At 38.5% G+C, this 19,200-nt stretch overlaps 1 protein-coding gene across 1 annotated transcript in view; it reads right to left on the bottom strand.

Moving 5' to 3' along the window:
* Positions 1-19,200, bottom strand: part of PROX1 (prospero homeobox 1) — a 53,230-nt gene that overhangs the window by 9,869 nt on the left and 24,161 nt on the right. Inside the window, exon 4 of the mRNA XM_044672185.1 lies at positions 18,906-19,100. Coding sequence (XP_044528120.1) covers positions 18,906-19,100 — 195 coding nt within the window. The remainder of the gene's footprint in view (positions 1-18,905; positions 19,101-19,200) is intronic.

The following is a 19,200-nucleotide window of genomic DNA, read 5'->3' as shown; positions in this document are numbered from 1 at the left end:
TTTAAACTATCCAAATCAAGTGACTTGTGGTCGCATACTAAATATGTGCCAGAGGCAGATCCTGAACTCAGTTCTTCATGACTCCAAATGCTGTCACTCAATTCACTCTGTCATGTTGCCTGTTTTTTTTTTTCAAATTTAAGGGACTCTAAAACCATAAGGACATCCTGAAAAACTGTACAAAATTATCCCAGTTGTGAACTACAGCTCAGTCATACGTTATATTACTAATATCCTTAGAGTAAATACATTTGTAGGAAGTTAATATAGTAATAGTTCAAGGCTACCTTTGGGGGTTATGGGGAGGGGAGAGGAAGACTTTCCCTGGTATAGCAAAGAAACACACGGTAAAAAACAGTATTGTGGGTTTTTTTTTAAAGCCAAGCTTCAAAAGAACAATGTCCTGTTGAGCAAAATTCAGTAGCATTCTGTAAACATTAATTTAAGGAGATCAATAGACTCAGTGAGCTAAAGCCATATTGCAAGATAAACTGGCCAGAGTACCACTTTGTCAAATAGATTTTAGTTTTCTCGGCTAGATAAAGATGGTTTCAAAATGGGGCAACGTGTTGCAACCAAGGTTTGAAAAGTATGTGGCCTTCAAACAGTCTGCTTGTTCCTACTACAAAGCTGGATAAACATACTTTAAAAATGATAAGATTGGTTCACGATTGATTTTGCTTTCAAATTGAATATAAAGTAGAATTCTTGGGTGTCTCATTGTGGGAACAAAAAGCAACGAGCCATCCATGCATGTAGATAAGGATATAAGTAGAAGAGAAGGGGCTAAAATCGTCTCGGGAGAAGCTTTGAGGCAGTTGTCATGAATGTTTGCCTCTTTTTTTTTTTAATATCTTTATTCGAGCTGACCTGGTGGGCACCAAATCTTCTTGCCAAAATCCAGATTGAGCTCTCTCATGTATATGGGATCAGAGGTTTCAGCTAGTGAAGGCTGTTCACGTTGTAATATTTTCTGTGCATGTGAGGCCATGTTAATGTGGGTCAGGGGGAAGGATGGAAGGAAACATAAACCAAGAAGAGACATAGGGTCAAGAAATAAGAAAAAGAGTGGTTGTTCCTCCCTCATTGATGACTCGTACAATCACTCCAAGACTTTTTTTTTTTTCTTAAACCCTTACCTTCTGTCTTAGAATCAATACTGTATATTGATTCTAAGGCAGAAGAGTGGTAAGGGCTAGGTAATAGGGTTAAGTGACTTGCCCAGGGTCACACACCTAGGAAGTGTCTGAGGCCACATTTGAACCCAGCACCTCCCATCTCCAGGCCTGGATCTCTATCCACTGTGCAACCTAGTTGCCCCCAAGATTTCTTTCAGACAAAGTTAAGGTGTCAGAAATTTTGACCATCATCCTAAATAGCAAACATAAATTAAATCGCTAGACCTTGAGGATGTACATGGTACAAATTGCAGGTACCCTTTGAGGTTAAAGAGCTTTAAGGTTGAATGTAACAGAATTAGCCCACAGAAGCAGTAGTAAGTAGCAACTAGACATGATTCAGTAGAAATAGCTCCTTGGAGGAAATGTAATAAAAAAACAACAACAACACATAAACACTCGTTCAGAGTCTATCTGGGAGTGAAGTTAAGGATATGACATAAATGGACATTGAAACAACATGTAAAAGGCATGCTGTATTTTGGTATTAATTTTCCTGGTATGGAGAAAAGATTGCCACAGATGGATACAATGATACCTCTGGCTTCTTTAGGTATAGAACAACATTAAGGGCAGAAGTATCACCTGAACATAGCCTGGGTTTCCAACTTGGAATCAATCATTTTCATCTCACTGAAAGCTTAAGTTTTTATATTGATTTTAACTGTAGTTTCCCCAGAATAGACGAGAGAGAGAGAGAGAAAGAGAGAGAGAGAGAGAGAGAGAGAGAGAGAGAGAGAGAGAGAGAGAGAGGAGCTGTGGAGAATAAAATTATTATTTTAGATCAAAACCTAGGAAAAATAAACTATGAAAAATGGGCTAAATTCTGTTGTGCTGAAATTTTTTTTTTAACCCTTAACTTCTGTGTATTGGTTCCTAGGTGGAAGAGTGGTAAGGGTGAATGTTGTGCTGAAATTTGGTGGTATTAAATATGTTCATCAGTAATTTGGTCTTAAACATAAAGATATATGTAGGTTTGTTTCACTATTTTGGTATTTGGTGATGTGTTCTTCCTAGATTTCATGCTCCCTCTTTCTTGTGTCTGTATGCCCCTTAGAGAGATGTTCCACTTTCATAAAGATATATATGAATTCATACCAACTTCTCTCATTTGACATATGAGGAAGCTGAAATTTGGAGACACTAAATGACTTGTCCTCTCCACAGAGAGTTAGTAGGAAAAATGTAAATATAACTCAGGTCAGCAAACTCCCTAATAAAGTGATTTTTCTACACTATTAGGAATTTTTTTTTCACTTCTCAGAGATTAAAAATAATAATTAGCTAGCCTTTATAGAGAACTTTAAGGTTTATAAAATGCCTTAAGGCCTTCTCATATTATCCTCACAACCACTCTGAGGGGTGTGTTTTTATTATCTTCATTTAATAATACCCTGGGCCCAAATTTCAGTGTAGATAACATTATAGAAAATATGTTGTTCTTTTCATCCCGTATAATCATTTGATGAGAAACAATATGTTGTAGATAAAAGATCAAGCCTCAAAGGCAGGAAGTCTTAGGTTTGAATTCTGTCTCTTGACACATATTGGCTGTTTGACCAGAGGCAAGTCACTGAACCTTTAGGCAGCTCTCTAAGTCTAGAAGCTATAGAGTAGAGGTAGGGATAGGGGATATTTCCTCACTCAAGGGTTCTTTATACAATTAAAGCCAAAGATCTTTTCTCTAGTCATATCCATTTCCTATGGCGTTCCTCACTGGTTCAGTATTCATCATTTGCTTTTCTGAGTCAGGCAGATTAGTCTTCCCCCAAATCTGATCTGGTAACACTACTCCAACAGTTAACCAAGCTCTCTTGGGTATAGCTAATAACATCTCATCTGGGTATATGGCATTTCTCTAATCTACATATAGATGTGTTTTGTACAAAGAACCATTAGAATTGCAGGTATCTGTCCTGTTCCATAAGTAGGAAGTAGGTGCTTTTGTACCAGGAAATACTAAGACAAGACTAACCTAAGAAGTTTGTCCATGTTTCATGACCAGACACAACGGTTGAAAACTGTGTGACTTTTTGCCAGGAGACTTGTCTTTACTGTAACACATAACTTGACTTATGACAAAATAAATACCCATATGCTGTTAAAATCATGACGTTTAAAATATTGATTTTTCCAAAAGAATTTTAAAGAGAAGCAGCATAGAACAGTGAATATTCAGTCTCTGAGTCATACCTGGGTTCAAGTCCTGCCTCTGATTCATAGTGGTTACATGACCCTGGGTAAGTAATTCCAACTCTTAAAGCCAACCACCCCCTGCCCCTGTTGCACCCCAGGCAACCTTTTAAATGACAAAACATTTGTAGATCTCTGCTGGTGGAGGGATCTTCCTTACCAAGAGTCCCTTAAACTGCTGAAATCATACTTTGGAGGAAGGAAGGAAAGAAGGAAGGAAGAAAGGAAGGGAAGGAGGGAGGGAGGAAGGGAGGAAAGGAAGGAGGGAGGAAAGAAGTGAGGAAGGGAGGGAAGAAGGAAGGGAAGGAGGGAGGGAAGAAGGAATAGAGGGAGGAAGGAAGGGAGGAAGGAAGCAAGGAAGCAAGGAAAGAAGGAAAATGAATTAAAAAGAGTGAAAAGAGAGAAAGGAAAGAGAATGAAAAATGAGAAAGGAGAAAAGAGAAATAGATAATGAACTGTTAGATAAATAAATGAAAAACAACATTTATAAATGCTTTTGTTATATTTCATATGCCTGTCTTGTACATTATATCTCTACTTTGCCTGTTGACAGGATAGCAATAACAAAATCTAGCTGATACCTTGGATAGGAAAAAAACAAAACAAAACAAAATGAAACCGTTGTTGGAACAGTGTACTGCTCATATTGGGGCACTCTTCTTCACTTAAAACTTGCAAGGGAAATTATATACTGTCTGTGTTGGAGCCTAAGAGCATTGGAAATTAGATAATATTCCAATATTATTTTTCTTACCTTGTGTATGATTACCAACTAAAATTACAAGCTAAGATGCAACAGCCTTGGTTACTCCTTGAATAGAAGACCTTTGACTAAAAACAGATACAGAATTCTTGCTTGACCTTCATACTCATGAAAGTTAATAGTAGCCCAGATAATCCCAAGTTATTTCTATTTGGTGTTGGAATGTATCACACAGTTATCTTTTCCAGTGGATCTGTCTTCCTAATTTTGCCTTATGTTAATGAAATATTCAAAATAAGTCTTTATTCCCTCAGGAGAAATGTGGGTGAAGAAACCTGGACACATGCTGGAAAGTAGGAAACAGAATAGAAGTAACTGAGAGCTTTAATGCTGGGGTGGGGGTAGAAATTGTCACTGTCAGGTTGGTACTTCCCCAGTGCAGTGTTCTAGAGAGTATTCTAAGGTTTGAGATACTTCCTCTAAGCTAGAAAATGAAGTGACCTCCTGTGATATCCAAAATCCAAGAGTCACTATGGAAGTACAAGGGTGTTCTGTATCTTAAAACACGGTTTTGATTGACAGCTCCTTCGACTAGAGATGATCTGTTTTTGTACACTTTCTTCCCCCTTTCCTAAATAGGAAGCCCATTGCTGCTAGGATCAGCAACTTAGCAAACACTTCATCATGGACTAAAGGATGAATGTGTTTCAGAAGTTCCAACCTTCCCTCTAGGTCATGTCACATAAGAGTTCATAAAAAGCTTTGAGATCACTGTGAGATGCAAGGCAAACAATTTTGAAAGGAAGAGCAGAATTCCTGGAATGAGCTTCAAGGCCAAGGCCTTGAGCTTTAAAAGTACTTGAGAGGATGTTTGGGACAGAAATCTTATTGCCATATTGAAATGGCAGGTTCCCAATTTTTTTCCCAAGAGGGGAAAAAGCAAAATAAATTCTACATTGATTCACTTAAAAAATTATGCCTTCATCTCAGATTGTTTTTTTTTGTCTCAAAGACAGACTTTACTTCTCCCTTAACCAATTCCTCTGCCTATCGTCCTACCCCTCTTCCAATACTTGTTCTCACTTAACATATACAGCCTTATCCAAAGCTTTTTAAAACTACCAGATTTTATAACTTCCCAACACCCCCTTCTCCATTCTGGGAGACCCAGCAATAATCAACACCCAAGCTGCTTCTCTCTAACCAAAGACCTCTCTAACCTCTAATCCCTTTACCATGAGCAGCAGAGGACAGGACAGTTTATAGTATACCCAAAACAGTTCTATCCAATCAGAGAACTTGTAGCAAGACAGTAGAAAAGAGTGAACGCAGTCCACTTAGTACTTCATGGTAAGTGAGGGATGCAGATGGAAACCAGACTCAAGAGGCTTTACTACTAGTGAAACTCTTTTTATACTAACTAGTTCTCAGTACCCAGAGAAGAAGGAAGGGGAAGACCCTGCAGGCTAACATCTACTGGTCTGAGGTACTGGTGGCTAGGTCGGATGGGGTGTGTGACGCCCAGGACAGCAGTTCTGCCTTATTTTTCATAGGTCTGTGTTCTGGTCTGGGGACACTTATGAGGATCCAACAGGCAAGTCAAAAGTCACCTACAAAGGGTTCACAAAATCTAGGTTTTCCTCATTTCATTTTGTGTTCTTTAGAGACAATCAGTGCCATTCCAGGTAATAAAGGGCTTATGCCTAAAAATTAAATCTCTGTAATCCCAGCAGGTCAGTTGTCATGCCCCCAAAGACATGGCAGATATTCAGACAGGCCCAGTGGGAGCTTCAGAAAAGACTCAAATGGGATCCCTGGAGATTTTCACAGAGATAATGAAGCCACAGGAACGTCACACAAAAACCCAAGGGCCCCTCAATAGGAGCTTCTTGCTGGCAAAGGATATCACTTCAACCTCTTAAAGCTTTGCAAGATGTCTGGGATTATCTCACTCTCTCTGGTGACATAGCAGGCCTTATTTGGAGAGGAATCTCATTTAAAATCTTACAAAGTTAGAGCAGGAAAGACCCCAAGAGATAATCTAGTCCAACCCCTACATTTTACAGATGAGGAAAATAATACCGGGAGAGGTTAGTCAGTTTTACAAAGGTCACAGTGCCAGAGGCAGACCTTGAACTCAGGGCTCCTGATTCTTTGTCCAGAACTTTTTCCATTTTACTGTCCCAGTCAAATCTGAATGTTTGATAAGAACATACTCATTAGAGAAAGTTACTTTCGATGAGGAGTAAGGAGGAGTAGCAAGTAACTGGGATGCAATGGAAATAAAAGTCAGCTTCTATTCTTAAAACTTTTTAACAGTAACTTGTTATCAGAACCATGAGAAGAAGGAAGGGAAAACTCCAGAAAGCTCTCATCTTCCTTATTTGAGGGATGCAACAGGAAAGACACAAGTAAAGCTTTGCTTTGCTTATGCAAGAGAGGCCAAAGTAATCTGGATAACCCAGAGTGTGGTAGATAGAGTCTTAGTCTTGTAGCCTGGAAGATCTGAGTTCAAATCCTGCCTCACATCCCTACTAGCTCTGTGACCCTAGACAAGTCACTTACCCTCTCTCAGCTTCTGTATTCTCATCTGTAAAATGGAGATCGTAAGAACTTAAGGTTGTGGTTGAGTTTCAAGTAAGATATATGTAATATGCTTTGGAAAACTAGTACTATATAAATGCTAGTTGCTATTATTATTCTTATTTTGATGATGCCTCTTTGCTAATGAATATTCCAGGGACCAAAGTGCCTCTTGAGGATAACACAGAGCTAATAGGGAGGGATTAGAACTATCCTAATGTGACTAATATTCTCAGTGTAACACCAAGTTCACACTAGGCTGAAGGCAACTGTTTTCAGTGGATGTTTCTGGATGCAAACTAAGATACACAAGATATTTTGTCCATAAAAAATTTAAAATATTCAGATAAAAGGGCTGATTTCTTCATTTTCATCCAGCTGACTGACGTCATGTAGACCTAGTCATATTTGCCATGGTTACTAAGAATATGATACTCTGTTCCTATAGCAGTTGAAAGATAACCAATGAACAAGTGCTACTTGGATGCCCACTTCAAATCATACTGCTTCATAGATTGAAGTGAATACCTATCATGATAATGCAGAAAACTCCCTGTTTACCTGGGGATTACAAGTGAGGTATGATGGCTTTATCATTTGATATACTCTGCACAATCCTAATCTATATCCCTCTGGAAAAACATATTGGAACTGCCAAAGTTTCAGAGAAGGACAATGAAAATGAATGAGAGGATAAAATAGTTTCCATTTGAGATTAAACTATAAGGTTTAGGATTCCATTCTAAAGAGGGGAAGGCCGAGGAAAGATAGTATTGAAGCCTATTAAGTTATGAAGGACATGAAAAGACAGAGCACAGACTAGTTTGGAGTTCTAGAATAGAAAGCTAGAGTTGGAGTTAGGAAGACTTGAATTAAAATCCCATCTCAGACCTTCACTGGTTGTGCAACTGGGCAAGTCTTAACATCTCACACCCTCAGTTGCCTCATCTGTAAAATGAGGATCCTTATCATGAGCTGTTATGAGGATCCAATGAGATAATGCAAATAAAATATTTTCTTTTTTTAAAATTTTATTTAAAGATGAAGTATTTTCTAAACTTGAAAGCCCTATGCAAAATAAGTCATTATTGCTATACCAGAGTACTACAAACTAGGGAGTATCTCTTGGTAGTCAGAAGATACAGTTTTTGGCTAAAGAAAAGAAAGTATCATTTTTCTCTTGTCTGGTTGTGAATTTATGGAACTCAGTGCCTTGAGAAGTGATGCATTCTGAAAATGAGATTTATTTTACAAAGAGCTGAAATAAATATATGGTCTTGTGCATGTGTGTGTGGTTTTTTCCATGGAAAATTAGAGATAATCTCAGAACAAAAAGGAACCTCGGAGATCATCCCATTCAACCAATGTCTGAATAAGAAGCTTCTACAATATCCTTGACATAGAAGCATACAGAATCTGCTCAAAGACCTCCAATGATAAGGAACCCACTCCCTAATGCAGCCCATTCCATTTCTAGATAGCTTTAATTACTAGGAAGTTTGTCCTTATTTTGAGCCAAAAATGAGCTCTCTTCAACTTCTACCCAAAAGACCATATCAAAAAAGATCAACCATTGCCCTCTCTCACACAGCATTCTTTTGGCCACTGTTAAAGGCCACATTAACCTGGATGATCCATGACTATAACCCAGGATGGCATTTCTGCTGTTTTCTTTCTGAGTATGGCAGGGTACAAAGACTAAAAGAATGGAGAATCAAGAGATACGGATTCTACTTTGAGATCTGCCACTTAATGTTATTTTGGTGAGGCCATTTCCCTTCTCTATAATTGTTTCCTTGTCTGTAAAAAAAGGGGATTGGACTCTCTCCTCTAAGGTTAAATTATCTCTGATGCTCCTTCTCCCTATAGAAATTTATGACTCTACCTCCATATCAACAGAACAAGTCCCCACACTAGGGTCTGGCTCAGTGATCTCGAGGGGATGGAGATCAGAGAGGTCAGTGATCTGGTACAATGTGACAACTCTGAGACTACCAAGAAACAATTGCTTCCCTTGGGGAAAACTGTTTTTTAACCCATGCCAAGGTCTTTGTCCTACAGTCTTGATTAAAATTCACTGGAAGTAACATGGCCATAACCCCACAGAACATGTGCCACTCACACTGAAGCATCTCCTCAAATCTGAATGGGCTTTAATCAAAGATGAAAATAAATGTAAAAAATCTTCTACTGGGGTGGGGAGTAATGATGGCCGTTATAGTGAGGAAGGCTAGAAGAAAGAAATCTGATGAAAGCACTTTCTAGAGGAGCTCTCTGTAACATATTAACATAGTTCAATTAATTTACATTAAGAAAAACAAAGAAACTATAGAGCATATCCTTATCACTGATCATTGCTCAAGATAGTAAGCTTTAAATCTCTTCTAGTTAGCAGAGAAACCAACATATATTAATGAAAGAAACAGGGTGGACTCTGTGGTACTATCTCTGGAAGATTAAAAAAATATTCAGCTAGTGAAATAATTTTCTGTATTCAAAAGGGCCAAGCATTAACCATTTCAAATATTTTATAGGAGGTCAATGAGCTGGCGGGGAGAAGAAGAACAAGGTGTGTGTGTGTGTGTGTGTGTGTGTGTGTGTGTGTGTGTGTGTGTAGTTTCCATTCAGAGAGGAGGAGATTTCAATCCAGTACAACCTGCATAGTGAGAAAATGAAGAAAATTTTCTGTGCTCACATTCAAAGCATCCTTTTGAAAACCCTTTGGTGAAATGTAGCAATGTGTGGGAAAAAAAAAGAATCAGGGAGAGTGAGTGGGGGTAGGGTGAAGGGAGTGGGATAAAGAAGGCATACAATAAGGAATATCTAATAACCCTTGAATCTGTTCCTGCCAGCCATCATAAACTGTAAGCACCTCCTTAGTACCTTTTAAAATTGCAAGTTAGAAAATGTTAACTGTCATTGTGGGGGGCCTATTCAAAGTCACTTTTCATTTGAGGAGTGAAAAAGTGGAAGAGGTCATGAGGGGTCAGCTGGCTTAGGAGGGGTGAAGAGTCACCTTGTTTCTCATTGTGGACTTTGGAGTGATTTGGGCAAAAAAAAAAAAAAAAACAAAAACCCAACAAAAAACCCAGGACATCTGGAGTTCAAAAGTCGAGGAAAATGGGGAAGAACCACGAAGATGAATAGATGATCATCAACCACACAAAAGAATGAAGCAAAAAGAAGGCTGGATTTGGGCCCTCACGTCTGGCAAGGAGGCAGGCAGTAAGGCTAATGAAGCATTTGCGATATGGGACGTATGCCAGCGTAACAAAGAAGATGTGCATCAGCTCTGCAGATGTGCCAAAGCCCCTAGAGCAAAATAATGACATAATCACCATCAGTGTCACAGACCAGACTGTACACAAGGTGACATGGGAGAGAATAAATAAGAGTCTTTAGAGGCCTGTAATAAACACACAGGAAAGACCAACCATCTCTCATGACGGCTGCCACCGAGTCCTGAGATCCTGGGGAAACTGGGTGCAGTGAGATCCCCCACCCTTGAACCTGAAGGGTGATGATGACTTGGAAATGTGGGGGCTTTTTTCCCCTCCTCTCTTAGAAATCTTTATTCACTCCCTCCCATTCTCGTTGAAGATAATCTGAAGTGGCAACACATCTTAGATGCTTGAGAAGGATTCATTTGATTCGAACAGAAAGAATGGAGAAGAGAGCAACACCAGAGAGTAGAGGAGAAAGAGAATTTGGCATCCCAGAGGATCCCTAAACTTCTGTCAACTTCAAACATATCAAACTCTTTCCATGGGACTTGACAATTTCCCTGCAACTGGGTAACTGTTTTTTTTTCAGAGGGGGAGGTCCCAAAGGAATGGGAGTCTTATAAATGACAGATAAAATGGTGACCAAAGTTAGTATTAAAAAAGAAAAAAAAAGAAAGTAGGATAGGGAATGGTATAAGAAAAATAAACAATCAAACTCTATTTCAAGCAATGTCTCCAAGTCTCTCTAATCACTTGGCAGTGGCTCTCTTGGTAAGGTAGGTATTTGTGTTAGTACAGCTGTCTGGCTTTTAGGTGACTTTTGTCAGTTTTAAAGTAAAAGTCTATTGGGGGACTAAAAGAACAATGGTAAGCAAGCCCCAAGAAGAGCTTCTCGCACAAAGGACTTGGCTATACCAATGTCCCTTTTCATTGCTTCTAATGAAAGATTCATAAGAATAATTTGAATTTTTTATGACTCCCTTTTCGGTATGACTTTATGAATTGGTTGTGTCTACTTCACATACAAGTTCTCCTTAAATACAAAGAAAGTCCAAGATGAAACAACCTGAAGAGTAACTTAATTAGGACAGAAAAAATGGCCATGGTTCAGATCTCCTTCCACTGAAAAGAAAATTCCAGGAAGTAGATTGTTCTATTTAATTTTTTTTTTAAAACCCTGACTGCTCCCTCTAGTACTGAAGTCTCTGTAGCTGGTATAATGTAGCTTAAAAAAATTTATACCTCCCTAATTTACTAGTTCAACTGCACCACAGAAGAATGATTGTGTTTGTTTTCCTTGGCTTCACCCTATTTAGCAGGAATGGTAACATAATGATCATTAATAGACAGTCTTTTTCCTACACTTCTCAAATGTGCTGCACATCTTTGTTCAGTGTTTTAGCCAAAAAAAGAAAAAAGAAAAAGAAAAAGATAGTGTTGGTTTTGTTTTATGTCATGTTAAAAAAAATTAGTGGTAAATATTGCCTGAAACCATTCTCTGAAGGTGAAACAAAAGGATTCTCTACTACAATAATCTGTTTTCAGAAATCATAGTTTCCATGTGAAATCGACAATATTTGCTAAAATGAATGCTGCTTTTCAAAGTTTCTAGAATGTGTTGGAGAGAAATGAATATATGTTCATTAACCTTTCTACCATATGCCTCACAAAAAAAGTTATGGTTAAAAAAAGCAAGAAAGAGAAGGCTGATGAAACAATTTTTATCTGCCATCTGAAGGAAAAAAAAATGCCAGCTTTGAACAGGTTTTAGTTAGCTAAACAATTCTGTTTAATCTAGATGAAATAAACATGCAAGTCTGAAAAAAGGCTGTTAGAACTTTTCATTTAATCCATAGATGGGCTGAGTACAATGATAACGTCCCACTGAAAGCTACAACCACCACCAGCAGCTGTTATAGAAGAGAGCTTGCTCTCTTGCTCCTATTGATAACCCTTTGTGGAATGAAGAAAAAGAGCTGAGGGAAGGAGAGCTGAATGTCAGACAATAGACATCGCTACACACACTGTCTCTGAACTTTCCTCATCTCTGAAGGACAATTAATTATGAAGGCCTTAGGGGTAGGTCGAAGCAAGGGAAAAACCTACTGCTGTCCCAGCACTCCAGCCGCTATCTCCGTGTTTGTTAAATGGCTTTGCCTGTTGGGGTACAGCCACCAAAATAGCCAATAGACCATTTGGGGTGGGATAGGGGGAGGGAGGTAAGGGAGAGAGCAAAAGATTTTTTTTTGTGTGTGTGTGTGTGTGCGCCTGTCCTTGTATAATTCTATTCTCACTGTGAAATTATCCATACACAAAACACAAGGACAATTTTTTTTTTTAAAGAGAGCAGAGCCACAGGGTAGGTTACAGTCAGAAACGGCCTCTCAGTGGTGTGTTAAAAAGGATGGTCTTTTCACCAAATCATTTCACAGAGGCAAAACAGACAAACACAAAGAGTTGAGACTTTTTCTCCTACATTAAATAGAGTAACTGATAAGGTCAGACATATGATACCTAAAGACATGAATCTGTGAACTCTTGAAGTCAAAGGACTTCTCTGTGCAGAGGAACAATCTTTCAAAGGAAATAGATCATAGAACTCCACTGAATCCCCTTTAAACTTTATGAAGCAGGAGGAGAAAAAGCTCTAAGTAGGAAAGCTTGACAGAAGAGCCTTGAACTATTTTCTGAAGGAAAGATGAGACCCTCCCCAGGCTGCCACAAAACAGCTTTTTTTTTCTAAAGGCTCTTCTGAACTTTGATACGTGCCAAGACACTGCTATTGAAAGCTGTATAATTATGTGCTATAGCCACTGTCGAAAATGCTTTGTTCACCCCAACAAAGAACAATAAGCAAAGCAAGGCGACATTACACTCTATCTTTTTCTTTAAGAATGTTGAGAAAGGTCGTGGAATGCTATAACTAATAAAGCTGTTGAGTAAGGAGGTTTCAAAGTTGGTCTTTACTGTGCTTGAATGTAACCCAATGACAAAAAAGACACAGGGAGCTAAAAATGTAATGACATTACCAAATAGATGATAAATCAATGGGCCTACTTCATTATATTGATGAACACCTTGAATACCAAAAGGACAGAAATGTAAAAAACGAGGCCTCGTTTAGAAACCAAATGTCCCTGCGCCCCCTCCCAACTCTGAACTAGGTCTCTTCTAATTCCAAGAGGCAGTTCTGCAAAAGACACATATTCCCAGAGAGTGATTCACATACACACATACACAAGGATAGAGAAAGATTCACGGGGGGGGGGGGGGGGGGCGCGGGGGAAGGAAGTGACAGAGAGTAGGGATTGGTTCCTTAAAGAATCCATTTGGCTTGTCACTGATAAAGCTGGCAAAGAAAAAAGGGAAGGACATCTTCTCTTCCTCACCACCCACTAAACATGGCATGCCATTGCCCAAATGAATTGATAGCTTCTAGGCCAAAAGACTGTGTCTGTCCGCAGTAAAAGTATATCCATATACTAGCTTTCCAAATGATAATTCACATTAAGTATCTCTTTGGAGAGGAGAGGTGCTCTTCCAAAACCCACCTGTCCTCATTTTTCTTTAAAGAGATGATGATATGGGTGAAAGTTTTCCAAATGTACTTGCCATTCTCCCAAATGGCAAACATCAATTTTGTTTGGTTTGGTTTTGCTTGGGGGGAGGGGGTAGCAGATTGAGGGAATAGGAGGAAGTTACTTTTTGAAAATTCCCTTTCAACAAATCACATGAAATCATCCCTGGATAAGTCCAAATGGGAGGCAGAAAAATGTTCAATGATCTGTGGAGGTAACCTGCCTGCCAAAAGTCACCCGGAAAAATGTCCAATGTACAGGTGGCCATGGCTGAACATCCAAAGAGTGAGACAGTGGTATGGAGGAAGTAGTATTTGAAAGCTTACTAATCAATGGGTTAAATCCTCCCTCTCTTTCATTCCCATGGCTTCCACCCAAAACACTGTGGTCTACAGTGAACAAGGGCAGAAATAGCCATTCCCTCTTGCTCAGTAGCTCCAAGAGCTGCAAACTTACATGAAGACAAATGATTGGTGTGTTGATGGGGCTGGAAGGTCTATGAAGACCTATGAATTTTTCTTTTTCTACCCTAAGACTTACTACATGTTGTTAAGGATTTTCTACAGCCTCTACAATAAGAGAAAATGCTTAAGTTACCCTAATGGAAAGATCTATTGCTTTTAGTCCCCAAAGTTTATGTCCATTGAATCTCAAATCATTTGTAATGGTGTCAGTCAAACTTTCTCTAAACTCTTAGTCACCACACCAAACCTCCAAAATCTACTCTAGTGGGATGAAAAAAAAAATAGAAGGGTTGTGAAAGGAGGAAGCATAATGCAGTAGGAAAAGCTCTAAATAAAATAGAATTATAAGAACTGATCCCAACTGTGCTACTCACTACTACCCTGGTGACCTTAGGTTAGTCACTAAACCTCCCTGGGTCTTAGTTGTTGCACCTGTAAAATAAAGGGGTTAGAACAGATAGCTTCTAAAGTCCCCCCCCCCAGGTCTAGATCTATAATCTTAGGACCCTGATAAATGATCATTTCTTTCCTCAACTGGTAAAACTCGAATGTCAACAAGGGAATCCTTTTGGATTCACAAATCAGTTAAAATGATGTAGTCCCATGTGAAAAACCCAAAAAACCTCTGAACAGATCTAGAGACTATGATGGCTTTAGTCTATAGAATTGGAGGGAGCTGTGTGTGTGTGTGTTGGGGGGGAAGAGGTAGTGGGAAATAATCTGGATGAAGCAGCAAGTAAAATATCATAGCACACATAGCTTCTTAAGCTAGCAGGGTCACCACTTTAAAAAGCAAACCTTTCTGCCTTGTCCCATGAAAAATTTCTAGAAACTCTTCAATGAGGAATAAATACAAAGCAAGGGTCAACCACAGCACCTAGAGAAGTTAATTTGTTGTGGGCAATCTCACCAAATAGTAGGTGTAGAGGAAGAACATTTTTATCTTGTTGCTAAATATCCCTCTGCTGTACCCGTTTCCACATATGACTGTGGCAATATTTTCCCTTGAGTGGAGTAAACCTCATTATAACTTTCCCTTTAGGCTTTTCCATCACTGCTCCTTGAGTCTTCTCTAGTTCTCGACCTCCTAATTCTAAAGTTAAGCCAAGAACCCCTGACAAATTTATGAGCTGATACATGTTCTTATGCCACTTAGGTATTTTAGTTTTAGGAATCTTGAAACATCCAATCCAGCCAATCTTCCTTTTGCTTGTTACAAAACTTCTCTCCTTCTATCTACTGTTCTCTTTTCCCTTCTATCAGGAGTCAGCAACCTCTCTGCCCTAATGGGTACCACAGTTGGGGTTTCAGAATGGTGAAAAATTATTGGCAGATATAACTCATAGGCATAGAGAAAGAAAAAGAGAGTGAAAATAAAGGAATGGAAGGAGGGAAAAGAAAGATGGAAAAGAAAAGAAAACAATGCATCTTACAGGAAGATGGTAAAAAAAGAAAAAAAAAGTAAATTTAAATGGGAAGAAGAAAATCTGATAGAAAAGGGTAGAAAAGAAAATGGCAGATCTGGTAGAGAAGGAGAGGATTGTCACAAACAAACTACAAGATTCTTTGCAAGTAATTTTGCCCGATGTTTTATTTATACGGTGTCAAACCAACCAGTTGAAAAGCAAACATTTTAGTGCCAAATTTTTTTCATTTTATTGTCTATGGAGACATCAAATAATTGAGTGAGGAGATATTTTATTTGGCTATTGTTTGACTTGATTGGCTATTTTGGAGTCAAGCAGTCATAGTCCAAAAAAATGTATCCCTCTGTCTACCACTTCAAATCAAGAAAATAAAAGAAATATGGACAATACTTTCCCCATCTGTGACCCTTTTCCTCTAGTTCTACTCAAAATATCTGCCCCATTTCAGTTGACCTTAAGGGAGGAAACAGAAATATGGAAACAAATCAGCACACAAAAATGTTAGTCATTGTATTCAGCTAGAGGTGCTATGTTCATTGCTGGCCCCCAGCCACAAGGCCATACTGGTAAAGCTAAAATGATAAGGCCAGTGTCTTGTTAAGGATCTTACTTAAGCACAGACATCTATGCACAAAGGCATGGAAAGAAAGGATAACCTTATCTGAGGCTTTTATTAGTACATGCCAAGAACTTGATTCAAAAGTACTTAATATTATTCAAATTGTTCAGAGAGGGGGAGGGACAAACCCATGTTCCTGCCTCAAAATCATGTTATAAGCTCTCTTCCTCCAAGGTGCTTTCTCATTGATTCTCATATAGAAAATGAAAATATTCCTAGGAGGAGCAAGAACAGGCACATAGAGATTTGATAACTTGCCCACATTCAAATAGTAAGTGACAAAATTCCTACCCAAGTCCCATACTTTGTGTACTCAATCCCTTAAAATTCAGGCACACTCTATATTAAGTCAAGAAAAGAAGAGATAGATAAGAGAGCAGTAGATGAGACCAATTTCTGAAAAAAAGAGAAAACTATGAGTCTTCAAACATATTAAAAGATCAACACAGATCAGTATGAGGGAAAGGAACTTGGATAATGTTAAAGAGGACAAATGTTCAGGTCATTGGATACCATTCCCATTGTATTCTACTCTGCTTTTTTCTTTATTTTTTCTTTTTTTTTTTTTTTTTTGGCCTCTTGATCTGTGAGTAGAAACCCAACACTAGACAGGTAAAGTTTAGATTATACTGTAAACTTTCTGATATCTTTTAATGATATGCTCACTTAAGTACGTCAGACAAAAAATTCAGAAGTCACCGCATGGGTTCTGGGCAAGTCTTTTATAAAACTTGACAGATGCTGCTGGTAGAATACCTCATGCCGCATTAACTGTAAATCATAATTGTAGCACCAAAGAGAAGCATACGCCCTCCTTAAGCAGAGGAAAATGTAATAATTAGAGAAAAGATCAAAAATGAACAGTATCATCAGGCCGGAGTTATCCAAATTCAAAACAAGTTTTTTTTTAAAATGCAGTTACAATAATAGGTTTATAATTGATGACTTTAAGCCATAGCATCTTATATAATTTAAATAGTAGAGTAAGATGTCCCTGTGAGAATGAATGGTTTGAATGTTAGTTTAGCTATTGGATTTTTTTCCCCCAAAGCTTTCTTCTTTATTAGAAAAAAAAAGCCCATTAATATCATACATGAATTTAACCAAACCAAGGAGTTAAAATGGAAACTCTTTAAGATAATGTAATATGACTGGAAAGATACTCATTTTTTAATGAATTCAGCAAATGAAAAAGTTCATTTACACTGCATTTGGCAAGAAAATATATTTATCTTGGATAGCAAATACAAACTGGAGGTTTACAGTGTAACTATTCGATCTTTCAAGGAAAAAAGAGTAACTTCCCGACTCTCAGACTTCCACATTCTGTTCTTTATAATACACCACGTCACCTTGGTCCATAAGTAATCAATTCCTGCCAAAAATGGTAGGAGAAAGGTCAGGGAAGAGGGAAGCAGGGAGGGCAGACTGAGTCAAATGCCATTGTTACTAGGCCTGGATTCAGTTGCTCCTTTCTCTTCCAAAGTTAAGAGCTCCTCTAAGCATTAATGGGTTTCTATCTGCATGAGAATATGGCCATCAAGTTATGGAATGTGGCCCAAAGAGAACATTCTTGCCCTCAGGGTAGCATGGCATCTAACCAAGAGTAACAGGCCAGTTCCATCCACTTGAGCCCCTCTACTTCATTACTAGAGAACAGAACCTACAAAACTCCTGCTCCATCCCCCATCCTAACTTTCTTTTTCTCTTAATTGGCAGAACCAAGTCAAATATCATTATTAGCATCAAGAAGAGAACTTGGGTTGTATACCAGAAGGCCATCATGCGAACTATCTGGTGAGCCACCACAACGGCCAACAAACAAGAATCACAGTCAGAGCCAAAAAACTTTTTCAGGTAGATGTTTTTGGTCTGACCATTGTGTATGCCCTTAGCATGTAGCTATAATATACATTAGCATTATTTAAGCAACATAGTGTAGGCATAGGATATACATACACATCCATATATGCCTAATTTTTGTACACATTAAATCATGAGCTCATCTTTTATTTTGATTTCTTTAGAAAAACCAAGATACATCCCCCAAAACAAATAAACAAAAAAACCTGGTTGGACGGCATTCTAATGGAACTGTGTAACTGAGAATATGGAAATCCTTAGAGTCGTTAGTATATCAATCTGTTCATAAATGAAAACTTTTCAAGTTTCAGAAATCATCAGGAAGTTTTTCTTCCTGACATTGCCATTCCTCCTCCCTCACCAGGGAAAAACTAAGGGATTTCTTCCTACTTGTAGCAAACATCATGTCAGCTTGGCCTCCCAGACATCAAATGTGCAAAAAGATCCATTAGGGAATGAATGAACTGAAGGTATATATTAAGTACTTGCTTGCTAGGCGCTAAGGATACAATACCAAAACAAAAAAGGAAACAAACAAACAAAAAACCACCTCTGTCCTCAGGGAGCTTATGTTTCTGCTAGGGCAAAAATGTAGATTATGTATTCTTGCTCTGGGATGTCTTCTATTGTTCTCTGCCACCATTCCCCTTAAGTTCTTGGATCTTGTTTGCATGTAGGTCATTTAGGATTTCTTTACTGGCTCTGGAATAAGAGTCTTCAAATCCTACATATTCTTGGGCAAGTTTCTTAACCTGAATTTCCTGAACTTTAAAATAAAGAAATTGGACTAGAGGCCTCTGAGGGCCTTCCTAGCTCTCCCATCCAGAAAGCAAGTAACCCAAACAGGGGGTCAGAGAGGAATTGAATACACCAGTGAATACACCAGTTTTTCTGGGTTCAGTTGAAGACATACCTGATCTTCCCCAATGTTGGAGACTTGTACTTCTACTCTGTTGGATTGATGGGAATGTTTGGCAGAGAAAAAAGAATGGCAAAATGGATTTGAGGGATTTTTTGTTGGATTATTTGCATTGAAAGAGAGAAAGACGCAAAAAGAAAAGATCAGTGCCTACCTCAAAGTCATTTGCCTTATTGTAGTGCATGTTCAGAGCACGATACAGCTCACAGTCTCTGGTTATAGACAGCTCTTCAGTACTTGTGACCCCATCGTTGATGGCTTGACGTGCATACTTCTCCATCTGAATGTAGTAAAACTCACGGAAATTGCTAAACCACTTGATGAGCTGAGAGGTAATGCATCTGTTGAACTGTTAAATTTAAAATGTTGAAAAGGATAAGAACATTGCCTTTTCCCACTTTTATTTTTAAAAAGCATTTTAAACATATTTAAGCTCTCCTCCCTTCCCT

This window comes from Gracilinanus agilis, chromosome 4 (assembly GCF_016433145.1).
Source record: "Gracilinanus agilis isolate LMUSP501 chromosome 4, AgileGrace, whole genome shotgun sequence".
NCBI classification, from domain to species: Eukaryota; Metazoa; Chordata; class Mammalia; order Didelphimorphia; family Didelphidae; genus Gracilinanus; species Gracilinanus agilis.
This window is presented reverse-complemented; position numbering and strand designations above follow the sequence as displayed.